The sequence below is a fragment of the Grus americana genome, chromosome Z (genome assembly GCF_028858705.1).
Source record: "Grus americana isolate bGruAme1 chromosome Z, bGruAme1.mat, whole genome shotgun sequence".
Lineage (NCBI taxonomy): Eukaryota > Metazoa > Chordata > Aves > Gruiformes > Gruidae > Grus > Grus americana.
In genome coordinates, this window is record NC_072891.1 from 22,812,298 (window position 1) to 22,830,371 (window position 18,074).

General features: G+C 38.4%; 1 protein-coding gene across 2 annotated transcripts in view; it reads left to right on the forward strand.

The window, feature by feature from the left end:
• The window catches only part of ZSWIM6 (zinc finger SWIM-type containing 6), a 114,234-nt gene that overhangs the window by 60,631 nt on the left and 35,529 nt on the right, over positions 1-18,074 (forward strand). For both annotated transcript variants that reach the window (XM_054809143.1, XM_054809144.1), the window contains exons 2-4: positions 2,751-3,107; positions 12,133-12,281; positions 12,814-12,964. In XM_054809143.1, the coding sequence (XP_054665118.1) occupies positions 2,751-3,107; positions 12,133-12,281; positions 12,814-12,964 (657 nt within the window). The remainder of the gene's footprint in view (positions 1-2,750; positions 3,108-12,132; positions 12,282-12,813; positions 12,965-18,074) is intronic.

The window sequence follows — 18,074 nt, forward strand, 5'->3', positions numbered from 1 at the left end:
CACGTTGGTGATTCCTTTTGCCACCTTCTAGGAGCACGTTAATGTCTCTCTTCTTGGCGGGCAATAAATTTCTGCTGGTGAAAGCTTTCTGCCAAAGCACAGTGCATCAATTTTTTGCCTACTAACTTTTCATACTTTATTTGGAGACTATTGGATGGTTAGGTTAAAGATTAAGGCTATGTCTGCGGAAGGGGAACAGCCCTCTCTGAGTACTGTGCAGCATTGGGGGCAGTGGAGAAGGTGGCATTTGATGTCTGGTAGGTTAAATTATAACAGCCCTTACCAGAGGTACTGAGCTGAAATTTCCTGAATTGTTTTCTCTGGTGTGTTGAAACCTTTTTAAAGGTCATATTTACTAACAACAATTTCATTCTTTAAAACACAAACAGAAAATGAGGGGGGAAAATAGTTTTTCATAATTAGCAGGCATAGTACATCATTGAGACATAGTTAATACAGAGCTTCTACATATTAGCCTGCAAGGCCAGCTGATGTTTTTGTTTGAACCCTGTGTAACTTAAGAAGGGTAGGTTAGGTAACTTGACTGTATTAGTGCTGTCATTGTTTAGACCAGGATCTGTGCTTATAATGTTGCTACTTGTAAGGTGAATTCTCAAAAACTGTCAGTGGAGAGGGAGGGGGGGCCATGAGCTGTGTTTGTGTCTGAACAGAGTAGGGATTTAAAGGAAGGCCTGCTGTTAACTCTAAATATTTCTGGAGACATTCATCTTTCCAGGAAGATTTTAACTCTTTGAATGCTTGAATTACATACGGACAAATTAAAAGTGATAATATTGGTGGAATAGCTTGTTGGGCTTTTTTTTAAAAAAAAAAAAAAGTTGGTTTAATAGAAAATCTTTCATTGGGCCTTTTTCTATTGGAATTAATAGGAGCTCAGGTACTTACTGAGGGGACCAGACTCCTTCAGTGTTCCAAGTGTTGGGCTTTTCCTCGGCTCATAGATAAAAGAGTTTTATGTATGCTTTGTAAGAAAGTGATATTAAAAAGAAAAATCTCCCTTGCGGTTGCTTTGGGACCAGCAATCCAACTTTCACTTGCTGGGAATTAACCTGAAATAGAGCTGGCTAAGTTTAACAAAGCCTCTCTTTTTGAGAGAAGGTGTGCTGTGACTCCTTAAAAACCGGAGGGAAGGGCAGAGTGAGGAGCTTATGATGTGAGGGGCAGTTCCACTCCTCTTCTCTCTGCAAGTGTTGAGACAAGAACAAGAATACCGCCTGGGCGTGGGCTTGTTCATCCACCCCCCCTTCCTCTCTGTGCCTCTTCAGCCTTGATGCTTAACCATGTTAACTGGTACACATCCTCTTGCAAAGTCCAGGTTAGTGCGTGCATATGACCTTCTTCAGGGTAGAGTATCAGTGTACTGCAGTTGAATGTAATCAAAACAGTGATGCTGACTTCACAACCTGCTCTGAAATGTACAGTGTAAACAAAATTGAAAAAAATGAGAGATTTTCCTCTTTTGCTTCCTGTAACTTGAGATTTTTTAAAACAACTGGAGAATACATCATTTTGGACTAGAGTTATGTATATATATATCTTCTTTTTTCCACCTAATTTTCATATGATACTGCTTCCTACAATAGACCTTTCTGGTATTTCAAGAATACTAAATCAGTTTTGGACTTCAAAGGAGTGTGGTTTGATATTATTTCCATTAAATAGTTAACATCCCAGATTTTATATGCACTGTTTGTTCAAGTTTAAATACTGGTACGGCGTATGAAACTTAGTTGCCTGTATCTGTGCCTCTGACTTGCTGCTTGAGTCAAAATCAATGTCATGCTTATGTAGAAACCAAAAGAAATTCCCAAATATCTGCTATTCAGTGATAAAGTATTGAGGACCAAACCTGGGCCTTCATGTTGGGCAAACAGAGGCGGGTTTAGGTCTGATCTTTAGAGTGTGAAACCTTGGTTCAACAGGGCGCTGTGACTGGTGGCATTTTTGCTGAAATGAACATGTTTCTTATGGTATACCATGCCTTCTTACAAGAAAACCTAGCTCTCTTGCCTTGTGCTTTATCATGTTGAATGGAAAACGTGGCCCATAATGCAGACTTCTGAAACAGTGCACGTGTGCCTCGTTCAGTATTATAACTCTTATATCCTCTGTATTGGCAACTGCAGCAGTTTCCATCTCCAAAGAGCTACGCAAACAGCCATCTTACTAGATTGCTTGGGTGAAGGTGAGATTTAACATGAGCTCAGTGGTGGGAGAGGTGAAAGCAGAGAGGTTAAGTTAGTCTGTGGCAGAGTTGAGACTCGGACCTGGGTTCGTGCCACTAGAGTGCACTACTTCCCTCTTATTTATTGAGAGAATGGTTAAATTTGCTGGTAGGTGCTGCAGGCTCCCTGGTGGGGGCTTTGGAAAATTGCTGCCAACTCGCTGAGATACTGGGAGTTCTCATTTGTCTTTAATCGGATGCAGCTCTGCTTCTGCAGCTGTCATTTACCAAATAAATATTTTTCTTGCTATCGAACTTTTATGAATGTTGTGATGGAATGGTGAAGAGGGCTTGTAAACTAGCTTTTTACCCCCCTTTTGATTTTATTGGAGATGAAAAGGGTACGTATGACAGAAATTAAAGCAATTGTAATTAAAGCAATTTTTTAAAGATATAGAAATTCTTAGAAATAGATGATGACTATTACTTTGTTAATGAAATGTTATTGATAACAAGATATATTAAGTGAAATACTGTAAATTTTTCTTTTTCCCCCCCTGCACAGGTTTCCACTTGAGTGGCACAGTGACAGAGCCTGCAATGCAATCGGAGCCAGAAACTGTTTGCAATGTAGCTATCAGCTTTGATCGTTGCAAGATTACCTCAGTGACCTGTAGCTGTGGAAACAAGGACATATTTTACTGTGCGCATGTTGTGGCACTCTCTTTATACCGGATCCGCAAGCCAGATCAGGTCAAACTGCATCTTCCCATTTCAGAGACACTCTTTCAAATGAACAGAGACCAACTACAGAAATTTGTACAGTATTTGATCACAGTACACCACACGGAAGTTTTGCCAACTGCTCAAAAACTAGCAGATGAAATTCTTTCTCAGAATTCAGAAATCAATCAAGTCCATGGTGAGTTTGATACTTGTTCTTCCTTTTGCTTCATTCCCTCTTTGGTTTTGAGATTTTTTGTGGCATGCAGCAGTGTGCCCTGCTGAGGTCCCTTCCAACCCGAATTACTCTGTGATGCTATGGTGTTTACATCACTTTCAGATGTTTAGAAAGAAGTATTTTTTTTGAAAAGAGAAAAGAATGAATTCATAAGCAATGAGCTTGATGTCTCCAACAGTGTTAGTATGTGGCCCATTCTGCTTCATGCTTGTATTTTCCAGCTATGAAAAAATGAGTACTGGTGTTTGTTGCTTAAAGGAACTATCTTACCAACTTACCAATGGCATCTTTTTGTTATTTTGTTCTTTTTGAACTACTTTTCTGACACTTTGATGGTATAATTTTGTTTTTTAATAGCAAAGCATAAAAGTGAGAAGGCGTTACTGTTTTTGTCATTCGTTAAATATACTTTTATTATCCTTTGGGATTTGACTTCTGTATGAAGTCAGGGGAAATATAAAACCTGTATTTCAATGCATTTTTCCTGTTAGTGGTGCGGCATCCTACAGCATCAGCAAAGATCTTGATCTTTCCTGATCTTTCTGTTGCACATGGTTTTAATGGCTCTGTTTCTTGTACTAAACATCTTACCTTTGCTAAAGGGTGCTGGGTGTGACTTGAGGCTTCTGAGGTGGCTTTTCTACAGATGTTGCTGAACTGAAAGCAGGTAGTTGTGGGTTTGAGGTGACCCAGTTATTTTATTGAAGTCCTGTGTTCTGTAAGGTCATCTGATAGAAGTGTCCTCTAAGGTGACCAGAGCTGTATGTGTAAAAGCAGCTTAGAGAGGAAGAATAAGTTATCTAAATATCTAAAAATATCTTTTTGTTTGTTTGTTCATGGACAGGAACAGTTCTTGTGTGCTAGATATTTAAGAGGGATGACCACTGTTCCAAAGAATTTGCAACACAAACACAGCCATGCTGCTTAATATTGGAGAAGGAAAAACAGTTGTTTGTTAGATACAGTGTAGGCAAACGAAAGAAGAGAGTATTTCCAATAACAGGACTTGTCTTCAGCCTAGCCCCTCTCCTTAGGGTCCCATGACCCTGGCAGGCCCAGGCAGGTGGTGCTTCAAAAAGGTGAATTTCGGGAGCAGTGTTCTTCTTTTGTTGGGGCTTTTTTGGCTTTGGGAGCTATGGGAATGTGGCCAGAGGCAAGGCAGTTGCTCTAGTTGTTATGGAACGTAATGAGAAGGTGATTGGCAGACCTGCCTGGTGATGATGGAAAGGGAAGCTGAAGCAGATGCAGGACATTAAGCAACAGAGAAAGATGCTCAGATGTTGTAAGCTGAAGGCATGTATCACATGAGAGTTGGTAATAGCCTGAATGTAAGGAATTAAGGGGAAGGAAGAATTATGGTGAGTATGAGTGGCACAGAAGATTCAAACATTCAAGGGTGATTAGAAAAGGGGAAGGCAGGGGTGGGAAAGGAAGGACAGATGATGGCTATATAAGGCTGTATGAGCTATACTATGGCTAACGTAATAGAAACAACAAGCTGTTGCAGAGAGTGCTTAAACTTGGTCAACATTAAGTCTGTAGTTATAATAACAAAAGGCATGTTAGTCTTTGTAAGCTCTCTTCTTATTGTCAAAGTATCTCATTACTCATTAGCATTTAAAGTATTTTTAGAGAGATATTTGATGTTTATATCACAACCTAAATAGCAAGAAGGATAGGAAACAAAAAACTAAGTTGATGATCAATTATGAAATTTCACAATGAATTTGAGTATGGTAGTTTAAAAATAGTTTTAAATTATTTTTACGGCTCTTGCTGTTTTCCTAGTACATGAGATTGCAGTATGTCTTAACTGACTGGTGATATTTCTTAAAACACCAAAAAATGAAGTGGAAAATCCAGGCAGCATAAGAAAATAAACTATTACAAAAGAAAGCTGGGTTACAAAAGAGGATCTATAGTCTCCTGCTTTTCCTCTCAGACTCCCATAAAACCATGGTCTGACTTATTTTTTTAAAATGTCTTTACAGTGTTTTAAAAAAAAAAATTACATGATTCTTTTAAGGAAAAAGTAAGTTCCTCTATGTAACAAGTAAGCATTCTTCTGGGATTCATACTGTAATTCTATTTTGATCTTTAATCAAATTCCTTAAATTTAAAATAATAGTTAACCAAAATAAATTTACCACTGGTTCTAATAGCGTCAACTGGTGAACTTAGGATCACCACTCACTCTGTATCTCCTGTGCTGCAGATGTTCAGTTTGTAATACAAATCTGTCTTGTAGACCTGTCTTGCTTTGAACAGTTTAACCTCACTAAACTAATGTTTGAAGAGGAATTATATTGAACACTGCTTGAAGGCACAGGTAAGTAAGAGGAAAAAAACTTACAGAAACTTGCTTATAAAAGTTAGAGGAGACCTTGCACAGAAACACCAGAAACAGCCTTGATCGAAGGGAAGTCCTGAATCTGGAGCTGGATGAGGAAATTATTTTCAATGTACCTAGAGGTGTGTTAATTTCAGGGTTGTTTTATATAAAACTTGTTTCTGTCATGGCTTATACTAGTTTCAGTTTTCATATATTTACAACAATAAGCAAAAGAAATCAGCTCTTGAATACTGTTTATTTGTACATAAGAATGATCTGGGGCTTTGAAGAGCTCTGACCACAGCGGTCTTGTTGACTTGCTTATGAGCTGGCTGAGGAGATGGAACAACTCTGCAGTACTTTGCTTTCACAAAGGGTGGATTGGATAATTGTTCATTTCCTCAAAATTCTATCTTATGCAGCATTTGACGACTGGCTCTGGCCACCTTCCTTGTGAAGGAGGTTACCAGGGGAACTAGTGAAGTGACTTACACTGACATAGGTTTTGAAGTGACAAATTCCTTTGAGTTCCTTGGTGGATACAAATAATTCTATATCCTTTCTTGCTTCATGATTGAGCCTCACTGTGGGGGAAAAAAAGGGGACTCAAAGCTGGATGTAGATTTGAATCCTGCTTAGCTGAGGCTTTTTCTCCTCCCTGTTAATTTCTGTACCACTGTAGCAGAGGAAGCTGGCAGGTGTGTAAACCTAGGACAACAGTCAGGATGACTGATTAGCAGATAGGTTTGTCATCTTGGATCTGTCTTAAGTATGAAACTTTCACTGAAATAAATTGGTTGGAAGGTCAAACTGTATTCCTGAGAATTTGAGTGGAAATAGAAATTAACTGTAAGATGAGGGAGAGGAGGGAAGGTCTGTTTGCATATTAATCTCACATTAGCATTGTTTTGTTACTATGTGCATAGTGAAAAAAGGGTCTGCCTTTTATTTGTATAAGGACAGCCTAGCAAACTGATTTCATTTCTAATTTTTAAGCTGTACTGTTTTTACTGAGTATTTAGTGCTGCTATTGCAATCTCAGCTCTTAGAAGAGCTACATGGATTTCTCCAGACTTTCTCCCATTCTCCAACTCACAATACGAGTCACTTGCCAGTACAAAACCATGTGCAGATGAACTCAAATTTAAGAGGGATGATCTGGGAGAAAGTGGTTAAGTACACTTGTCTTCTCAGAAGCAGAGGTACTTGGGTCGTTGTTTTCGTATTTGTCCAGGCAGATCCTCTGCAAACATTAATCCGTAGTGTATATTAGGAGTGCTGGTGGAGGCATTCAAGAAGAAAACATCTATCCAAAAAATTGCTTTAAAAGAAAATTTCAGAGTATCTAGTGCTGTTCCCTGTATATTGTAAGTTCCAAAGGGCAATTCAGAGGTAGAGGTGAATATGTGTGTTAATATGAATTTAGTGTATTTAACTGAAATAATGGGGATTTTAGTGGAAAATTGTAGAGTAGGATAGGGCTGAACAACAGAATACAATGTATTGCTGATCTACTAGAAGGAGGACTGTTCAATGTTAAAGATGATACATTATTAAAAAAATGATGGAATCTTTCATATGGCCCTGCTTAAACTGGCAAAATTGATTGAGAGACTAATTGCAAAAGAAGAATGTAGGAAGTGGCAGGTGAGTTTCCTTTCAAGAAGGATGAAAGTGAAGTGCTCCAATGCTTAGTATGAGAATTGTTTAGTGAACCAGATTTGGGAAGGAAGTAACAAGACGACTAGCCAAAACTAGAGAAACTTCAGAAACTCAAGTAGAATTAAATTACTAATACAATGTAAAATAAAGGGAAAGATTGATAGCTGCAAAATAACATGAAAAAATGTATGAAGTTCATATTTTTAGGAAAGGTTTTTTTAGACACAGTAAACATTAAAACTTGTTATATAGAAAATAGTGAGATTTTTTTGAGACATGGAAGATAAGAGAACTTCCTTATTAGTACAGATTAGCATGTGTTATTTTCATTTATTTTTATCTGCCACACACAAGTAGACTCTCAAACTTATTGCTATATAATGTTTGTGAGACCTGGATTTTAGCAGGAGCGCTTAAGATATTGTCAGCAGGTACGTTTATGCATTTTCCTGTACGTGCAGATGCAATAATAATCTCTTGGAAGTTAAAAACTTGTTGGGGTTTTATTAACTTTCCTCAGCAACTCAGCCTGTCCTGTCTTCATATTTTCTGTTGTTAGGACTAGCTGCTTCACAGCAGTTGCTGTTTTTTTGATGCGGTGCGCTGCTGAACAGGTGTTATATTCCACCCAAGAGTTCTGAAATTAAGTACATACAAGATGAAGTGACTTTGTCTGAACTTTGAATCATTTGGTGAATCAAAGGCATAATAATATTTTTGAATCATTAATTTTATGATCTTTAGTTTTATGTAATTATTGCTTAGAATAATTCTGACCACACTAAGTTTATAAAATCAATTGCTATTCTGTTGTGAATCAGTGTACAGCAGTATTGGTTTCTAGCTGGGACCATTCAATCTATGCATAATACTCAGTAAGTTATGCTTTTTATTTGTAATCATTTTTCCATATCTTCTCCTTACTGCCGCTGTGGAATGACAGTTAATAAAATTTAACTGATCTACAGTTCATTTGTATACTTAAATTAGTAAGACTTTTAGAAAATGAAGTTCAAAAAAGTATGGCTATGAGTGAGTAATTCAGCATAGTTTCATTTGAAGATTAAAACAACTTTTGTGGTACTTCAGAAATTAGGATCAGGGAAGCAGTTTGCCTTAGACTACTTTCTGTTGTTTTAACCAAATTTCACTATTGATCTGTACCTGAGTAGTTTACAATAAAGTCAATTCTTAGGCTATTTTAGTCAATGCTCCTTGTTTTGTGTCTACTTTTCAAGGTTAAGTTCTCCTTATACAGCACCAGTTCTTGAATGTGGTTGCTCACTTTGAAAGCAGTTGCTCTTAAAATTGCTATATAAATCATCAAAGTGTTTATTTTTTTAAATGCTTCTGCTTAGAACTTGAGAGTTGATTATGTTTAACATGTAACCTGTTATGACCATAAATATAAAAGGCTGTTACCTTGTTTTCAAATTTATTTGGGTGTTCAGTGTTACAGTTGTGCACAATACTTCTGCTTTGATTACTAAGATTGCAATTTAGTAATTTTAGTAAAAAAGAGCATGAGTAAGTATATATGGCTGTATCTATATACTGACTATAAATACTTTATTTATTGTATTTAACTGTAAGTACATGATGTAAAAGCTGTTTCAAAGACCAGTCATGACAGAAGTTAAAAAAGCCAGAGGTTGGAAGGAGGGAGATGAACACGTTAGTGTCTATAAACTGACACAGTTTAATTACAGGTTTTAATATTTAGTATAATTATACAGTGCTCTTCACTTTCATAGTTCAAATGTGAACTAATTTATCCTCATGACACCCCTCTAAAGCATGTAAGTAATACTTATTCCCAGTTCACAAGCAGGGAATGGGATTTGGTCTTGGTACCAAACTGCACTGCAGAGATTAAATTCAGGGCTGTCCATGTTCCTCTCTGCAGCCAACCTGTCTGTCTGCCGCAGCCTCATGGTGCCTGTTCGGGGCCATGCCACACCCCAAGCGAAGCCACTGCCTTTGGGTTGAACTTTCAGCTCTGATGGTGTTGAGCCTGAGCCTTCCTGCCAGCTATTGCTAGGGCTTCATCTCACAGCTCCTATGGCCGCTTCCTTCTGTTGCTTGTTCAGATTGTTTCTTGTCTACTCGCCTGGTCCCATGTCTTCAGAAGAACAGTGGCAGTGTAGAAATGCTGTCCATTGCCCAAGAGTCATCTGTGTTTGAGTGGGAGAGGAAACAGGCTAGATTGATCAGTGTTCGCCTGACTGTAAGTGAATGTAGTGATCTTGAAGAGTGCTTGGTTGAGACACATGTGGATGGTCATGTCTCGACCCCAAAACAAGAGTGAGATGGGCAGGGGAAGCTGAGGTTTTGGACATGCTGTCTCTGTGCCTTGTTAGTCCATAGCTATTGCTGAAGACTTCCAATGGTGTTCAAAGATCAGTGAATTACAACTGTAGTTGGTGTGGGTTACATGTATGCTGAAATTTCTTTATACATCCTGATCAAAATTTTTGATCATACTGGGTCTAGTTTATATAAGGTCTTGTAAGGAAAAATCGTTCCAAGTCAGACATATCTGTAGTACTGTGCTGAACAGCATCGTAGAGGTCAGACCCTCAGCTTGGTGTCCTCAGCTTTAACAGTCTTCTAGCCTACTGGCATGAAAATAATGCTGGCATAAGTATAGCAACGTTGAGCCGTTGGGGAAGGTGTATTTGGGATTGTGCTGGGAGAAGAGGCCTTGGTGGGGGCAGTACTGCTGGCCTGGGGCAGCGGGTGCCCTTGTTCCTGTAAAGGAACCCTGTTGTTAAAGAATCTGTGGTAGCTGTGTTGAAATTTAACCTTCTAGCACAAACTGGCCAATGAGCTTTTGATAAAATGTAAACAGTTGTGGAAGGAATTTTGGGGTTTTTTTTTTCCCTAAATAGGGAAGCTTAGCTTGAGGAATCTTGGGCTATTTTTAATTCAATTTAAAAGTAGCCTTACCAAGATTATTTAAAGATAAATCTCCATTTACTTTATATATGTGGATATATCCATATATTCATTTAAGTGAGGGATAAATGTAAGCATATTTTGTATATTGGTGCTTTTATATAGTTCGTTTTCACAGGTCTCTTCTGTGTTTTAGAGCAATGAAATATTTAAACTATTTGCAAGGTGATACTGCAAACCTGGGTCTGTGCAGCAGCTGCACTGCTTGGTCATGTGTGGCTTGATTTCCCTTTTTGTCTCATTCTTTGCAACTGAAGACTTACCAGTATGTGTTTCATGTAGCTGACTGAATTGAAAGCCCCTTAAAACTAACATACTAAAGATGGAGGTACTCACAGAAGGGGATGCTTTTCATTCCTTGGTTTTTCTACTGTCTTGGGCTTGATTCCTGTCTTCTGAGACACCGTTATGGTTCCTTTGGAAAGCAGGAGAGTTCAATCACATCTTCAAAAGACACAATTTCTTATTAATCTACATACGTGTTTGTGTGTATGTATATATATATATGCACATGCATACAGCAGTGCACTGTTCCTAGCTGTAGGCTCTGAATTTGGAGGGAGTTTAGGAAGTTGCTGAGCTGGAAGGGTGTGGGTTTTTTGGAGGTGTTTTTTTACGCTTAGCAACTAGTAGACAAGACATCCCTCTGACCCTTCAAATCTTCCAGTTGATTTTCATTGAATAAAGATTCCAGCATTCCCTGTGACCACTTGAAAGCTTCAGCTACATGGCAGAGCTGCAATTGTGAAATGAAGGCTTGAATCAATGTTTAGTTCCTATACATTTGAAGAGTACTGGCTGTCTTTGCTTTTCAAGTTCTCAGGACTTCCTTGAAAAAGCAAGTTTTTCCAAATCTGACTTAAGTAACTTTCCTTCCCTGCCAGTATCCTTCTTTTTTTTTTTTTTTTTTTTTTTTTTGCTACAGAGGTAACATGGACTTGGATTTAAAAGTGATATATTGTGGAAAGTGATTAAATTTCTAACATCTTCTCAATATCTGCCAGTGATAGAGATTATACAGTTGTGACAAGCCCAAAATCAAAATGTCAAGTTAACTTGAGTCTCGGGCATGCTTAAAATACCTTATATCTGGTATGGTGGTGCACTACCTTGAGTTGTTTCCCTGACAGTCTAGATAAGTGCTTTTCAGCCTTTTCAGTTTGAATACCTCTTGAACACTATCCAGTGGAGGTGCAGCCTTTGGAAAAAAATACAGATTGCTAGATGGTGCAAGAATTTGTTTTAGTTAATTTTGTCAGCTTTTAGAAGAGGCCACTGGTGGAAAATCACTGATCTCATCTGTAAAATTTGAGTTAGAGCAGTCTGTGGCCAGAGCACTGCCTGATGTAAATCTAGTCACTTCAGTTCACACTAGGCTAATTCAGGTAGAGTTGGTCTGACTCTCTGATGATGATATTGCCTATGTAAAAATGCTCCTTTGGAAGCACCACAGTCTATACAGCTGTAACTCTTATTTATGATGGAAATGCCTTTAGTGCTTTAAGACTTTGGATTTGTTTGGGGATTTTTTTACTTTTTGTTTAGCTTTGCAGAGCCATCACAGCTCAGAGGCACCGAGGTGATGATTTTCCTCATGTTCATCAATAGCAGCGCTCACTAGCAGTCACTTAAACCTGAGCAAGATTGCTGAAGGTACAGGAATTACACAGGTGTTTGGGGGAGAGTGGTTTTAACATCACAGTTGTAGAAATACTATGCAAAGTCTAATTTTTTCTTATAAAAGCATTCAGTATAGCTGCCAAGATGGGAGGAAAAAACTTCACTTGATTTTAATGTTTTGTTATAAAATATTATTTATTTAAATACCTTTTCATAGGCTGTAATTTCTAAGTGATTAAGACTACTGAGGAGAAATTTAAGTCTATTTTAAAGAATGTTTAGATTAAAGCCAAGACCCAAACCAGGACAAAACACAAATCCCAAAACCTCTGCAGTAGTCCTATCCCCTGGACCCACGAACCTCTCTTTCTTTATATAGAACATAATAATGATATCTTTTCTTACTGTTTGCAGGTGCGCCTGACCCAACAGCGGGTGCTAGCATAGATGATGAAAACTGCTGGCATTTGGATGAGGAACAGGTCCAAGAACAGGTTAAACTCTTCCTCTCCCAGGGCGGATACCATGGATCAGGGAAGCAGCTCAATTTGCTTTTTGCAAAGGTGTGTTGAGTACTCTAAACCTTCCCTTCTTTCTCTCCCCTTTCCCCAAGCCAGTCTGTATTTGTTTGGGTCTTACTCAAAGTCCTGTTCTAAAACAAGACAAAGCCTTGGGAACATGATGGCAACTTAATGAGTTGTACAGCAGTGGACCACAATCTGATATATCTTGAGATAAGTTTAAGGATATGAAGTAACATTTCAACCATCTGCAGCTTTGTTGTTTTATTCCTTCCCACCCCCAAAATGTTGGAGAAACCTGTAGAAATTAGTCTTGCAGCAGTTTGCTTAATACACCTGTGGATTACTTGTGGAAGAAATGTCTTCAAAGAATTGCAATGGGATACTGAAACCAGAAATTGTTAAAATTGAGAAGGCAGACTATTTTTCCTATTTAAAAATTTCATGTGACATACATAAATTACGTTTCTTATTTTTTATTTAACAGAATTGGAATACTTAACACTGCAGCATATTGTCTATACTGTGATTTCTTTGGTTTTTTCAAGTTTGTATTAAAAGACTCATTTTCTAGGTGCGTGAGATGCTAAAGATGAGAGATTCAAACGGAGCTCGCATGTTGACGTTGATAACTGAACAGTTCATGGCTGACCCTCGTCTGTCGCTTTGGAGACAACAAGGAACTGCAATGACTGACAAGTATAGGCAGCTCTGGGATGAACTGGGTAAATGCACAGACTTAAAAATCATTTAGGTGTTCATATGTATAGTGAAGACACAATTACATATTTGGGGTGGAGAGACACTTTATTATGGTACTAGGTAAGGCAGGTTAGAGTTTTCTGCAGTTTCTGCTTCTTCAGTTAAGGTTGGGTGAAATTGAATTTCTGATCTACAGTGTGAGACAATTGTACTTGGAGGAGAGGAAGCATGGTATGAAACAAGTACAATTGCAACAGATTGTAAGTACCTAAGGCTCTAAAGAATAAAGCAAAAAGTGAAAATGTAGCCACGCAACTGAGGGTAAGTATATAAGCCACTAGTGCTAAAATGGAAACATTAAGGAAGAAATTGATTCACAACTAGAGACATAGAAGGCAAAAAGAGAAGATTCATTAAGAGTATGAGAAGATAGCAACAAAGTAGAAGTCCATTACTGAACAGGAAAGGAGATCAAATAAGAGGGCTAAAACAATTAACACTGCTTTACAGGAAAGGTCAGTTGTGACCAGATACATGGCTTAGTTGTACAACGGAGAGCGGAACACAGGCTGAAATGGGAAAGGAGCTGGTAAGGTCTGAGGACCTAAAGTATGCCAGTTTTGAAGTACTGCTAATACAGTTTTGAACTACTGGTTCAGAAGTTCTCAAAATCTATAGGAATTTGTGGTTGGGAGGGGAAATTCAGAACAACTTGAACGTAAATGTCATCAATATTTTAAAGGTGGGTAGGTGAGTGGAAAGAATATTAAGTAACCACAAGCAATTGCTTTCCTGGGTTTAAGGTAGTGGAACAAACCACTAACCAGTTGGTGTGTAAGTGTGTAGAGGATAAAAGTGACAAAAGACAACCTGAATTATTTAAAATACAGTGGTAAATCTAACTTGTTTCTTTAAAAGATAACTCACTGAGTATATGCGTGAAGGGATTAATGTGTATATCTTAGCTGTAGTATGGTTTGGGATGCTGTCTTAGAGGCTTTCTCAAAGCAAGCTGAAGATACACGGCCTAAATGGAATCATCTTGTGGTTCACAAAATTTGGAGTAGTTACCTATGCTCTCAGTCCATCTGGGAAGACATGTCAATTCTAGACTTACTGGAGTCTGTTTTGAGATGTGTTCTGGTCAATACTGTTATGCCCGACTTATGTGGTGTGGAACATAGACATAAATATTAAGGTATGAAAAAAACCCCCAGCTTACAGATGATGCCCTATGGGACATTATGCAAACATTATATAAATACTGCGGAGAAGAGAGCCAAAGACCATGATGGTCTTGATACATTTTAAAGATCCAAAATCAAGCTAAGTGAAATTAAATCCAGGCAAGAATAACATACTTCATTTAGAAAGGAAACATCAAAAGCAAAACTTTTTTCCACTGTTATGTCAAAAGCAAAACTTCTGTTTTTCACTGTTAAAGGTTAAAGATGACCATGATTGATTGCATGTTGAATGGTGGGGCTTCAACTAGATATAACCTGTCTAGCATAAATTATGTTCACTCTAAATGAAGCATTAGGCTAATAAAGCACTAGCTAACAAGCTGAGGTCATAGACTTCTGTGGTGGAATGCCTTAATATCAGAGCAGGCAAAGCTCTGTCAGAGAGGGTATAGATATAACTACTTGTCTTCAAGTGTAATAACCCTTTTAGTGTGTCATTTTTATGATGCCTTGGCTTGTTGGGGAATAACAGTTCTTTCCAAGCAGGGCACGTGCTTAGCTGAACACGCACGCAGCAAAATTGTATCCCACCACACTGAAAACTGGAGGGTCTCATGCTTCATTGCTTATGTGGGTTGAGCTGGTAGGTGGTGGGAGAGGCAGAAATGTGTTCTCCATCTGTTACCTGTAGCAGTCTTTCCACATGCTGCCAATAAACATAAAAGGTTTTGTTAAATTTTCTTAGTGGCTCCTCTTCTTGTTTCATCAGTTTCATATTAATGTCATTTTCTTGACAGCACCTGTCTGAAGGTGGAAGAGGTGGAATCTCTCTGCCTGCAGCATTGACTAAGCAATATTTTAGATTAATTGAATTGATTAGTTTACCTCTGTTTAATCAGAATTATAGGTGCCACTCCCAAAAAGCTGCAGTGCAACCTCACTACCTCAGCTGCTGTATTTGCAGTCTCAGGCAGACCCTGTTGTTTCAGTTCTGAACTGTTCTGCCAGCTCTAACAGTATCAAGATACGTTGATCGTGTACCATGGTTTCAATTGCAAATGCATTTCAATCACTTCATGTGTGCAGTAGGCTAATGAGAGAACTTAATTTGGTTCTTCCACCTCCAGCTTGTGTTCATGTTGCTAAACTGTCCATTTCTTCCCCACACCAGTAGGATTCCTTCCACTGATGCTTAGCAAGTTCCCTCAAAATTGCTGTTAATTGGATGAATCTCTCCAGCTTGACTTCTACCTTGTGTGGAAGTTACAAGCTGCTGCCATGTTTTTCCTAGGATTTTACCTTGACTGTCACTCAAATTAAATACATCCCTTTTTCCAGGTAAAATGTGCATCTCCATAAAAAAGTGTGTGAAAGTTGAAGGAGATTTTAAGGGAGACCAGAGTTACAATAGCAAGCTGCAGAAGGAAAAGTAAGATGGCCCTGGCAACATATGATCTGTGCTAGTAGTGGCAGAGAACGCAGACATTGGGTTTAAGGCAGTGATGTTATGTTCTAAAATAATGTTGGCTTCAATACAGGGAGTGAGACAGGCCTTTGCATACTTAACTTTTTGTATTACCTTTCAGAGTAATTTGGGAGTGGCACATATTTGTCTTCAAAAATAAAAGTTCTATCTATGATCTCATTTATTTCACAGGTAGATAGCAATTTCACATTGTAGTTATGGAGAATTTCAGGACATTAAAATATGTAAATAGAGACTCTGCTTAATAAAGGCTTGCTTGCCCTGGTGTTCTGTCTGCCAACTGCTAGGCATATGGCTGCTTTGTCAGTTCCATCTTGGCATAGGTTTTTTTCTTCAGCTTTGCTCCTTGACTGGGTCACTTCAGCCTTTCATTAGAACTTCACTGATGCTTCCTGCCTGGCATTGAGCATTGGCAAGGGTACTGGAAGGGCATGCTGGGCTCTGATCAGAGTTCCTGCTGGAGTTTATGGTAAATTGTTGACTTCAGTAGAAGTCAGATTGGGTTTGAAACAAACACCAAAAAACCCAACAAAAAACCCCCCACCCAAACCCCACAAATACTTCACCTCTAAGTATGAACCTGTCAATTTTCTCATATAAAGTCCTAATTCCATAAGCAATTTATGATTCAAAAGCCTCAAGTTAACAAAAAAGCATTACATATAACTAGCTAGTTGTTTTTTAAAGCCTTTAGATCAGGAGGAAGAATATAATAATTATGCCTAGCAGATTTCCCCTATTGTACATCAAAGAATGGGTTGAGCTAAATGCTGCTTGTGGAACTCCAAAGGTGTGGTATTGGAAAGATCAAGATTACAGGTCAAAGCTATAAGGGTTGCTCATATACTGCTCATAGTAGAAGAATTTCAGTGCAACTTCAGTGGTGCACCAGTGAACACTTCCAACTTGCAACAGTAATACATGAATACATTACTTCCCAGAGTTTAGAGCTGAGTGGGAATTCTTCACGTTGTTGCTGTTTAAATGGTCTCACTAGGTAAATTTCACATGCTGATCTTTAGGTATTTAACTCTTGGTGGCCATAGTTGGAAACTTCAGTATATCAGAATAATTAATTATCTGAAGCCCCTTGGTTTGCCTTTTTAATTAAATTGCATTGGTAAAATGGGGGGATATGGAAATGCACAGTAAATATCTGCTGATGCCTGTTGAGCTGATATCTGTGATTTGAAGAAAAGGTCAGTTAACCTTCTTTGTAATCTATAGGGAAAAAAACGGACCATGCAATCTTACTACAGCAGTAATTCGTTGATACTCATCCATGAAAAATTAAATACAAGTCGCTTGTTCTCTACAGAAGCGGAAACTTTCCCTTAAAAAAAGGGGGGAGAATTTGACTTTGTGCCCCAGCCCAGGGATCATGATGGCTGTGAGGCTCTGCTATGGAATTAAACGTTGAGCACTGCCAGATGCCAGACATCGAGAAGAGGCTGAGTTTTGTCGGCAAATGGGATCTGCAAGTTAATTGGTGTTTTCTGCAGGCTTCTGGCTGTGAAATGAAATTGGAAGCCCTTTAGCCACATGGATAATACAGGACCTGAATACAAATGTCACATGTCACCATCAGGGCCCACTGTGAAACAATAGTGTTCCCACTCGAACACTGCACCATTACAGATCATTTAAATATGGGGATTACATTTAAACTAAAAGCCCCATTTGCCTTTTAGTGCAATTTAAATGTCCTCTTAGCAAAAGCTAAGTGACAAATTAAATGAAAAAAGTGCCCACATTTTTAAAGCTGTAATGCAAAACAACCTTTTATTGCTTCTCATGTGCCACGAATGAATCATTATACTTGTCAACCCTAAACCAAGCCATAATTGGAGCAGCTACTGTTATCAAAGCGGGGCTGCTCTTGTGACAGCTTAATAAAGCTGAAACTGTTAAATTAAATCCCAGATGCTTAATCTGATGAAAGCAGTCAAGTAGAAGAATCTAAGACAAGTATCTACTGCTTGGTGGAGTGATGGAGCCCAACAGCTTGTCAACACGTAGATTACAGGATCAGATATTTTTTTTTGTGAACTACCATTTTCAGCATTTTTATATCCTCATGCTTGCCTTTGTGATGAAGAAACTTCATGTAATTTGCATGTTTCAAAACAAACATTTCTAGTAGATTTCCTCCATTTTGATATTTAAGAACTGTTCAAGGGGGAGGAGAGCTGGCTTTTTTTAAGTCAATGATTAGTTTCCTGTGGAACAAAAATATGATGGATATGTCATGGGGAGGAGGGTGTGTCCAAAGACCTCTAGCAAGTCAGGGCAATGGATAAAATTGGTGAGTGTATTCTGGGTTTGCATCATTCTGATCCTGGTTTCTGTTGGTCCTCTTAGTTTATGATGTTTAAAGGAATTTAAAAGGTGTTCTTCCAGTGGAGTAGTCTCCACATTTCAATGCATAAGCTTCTCCTGTCTACCTCAACCACTTGTTGG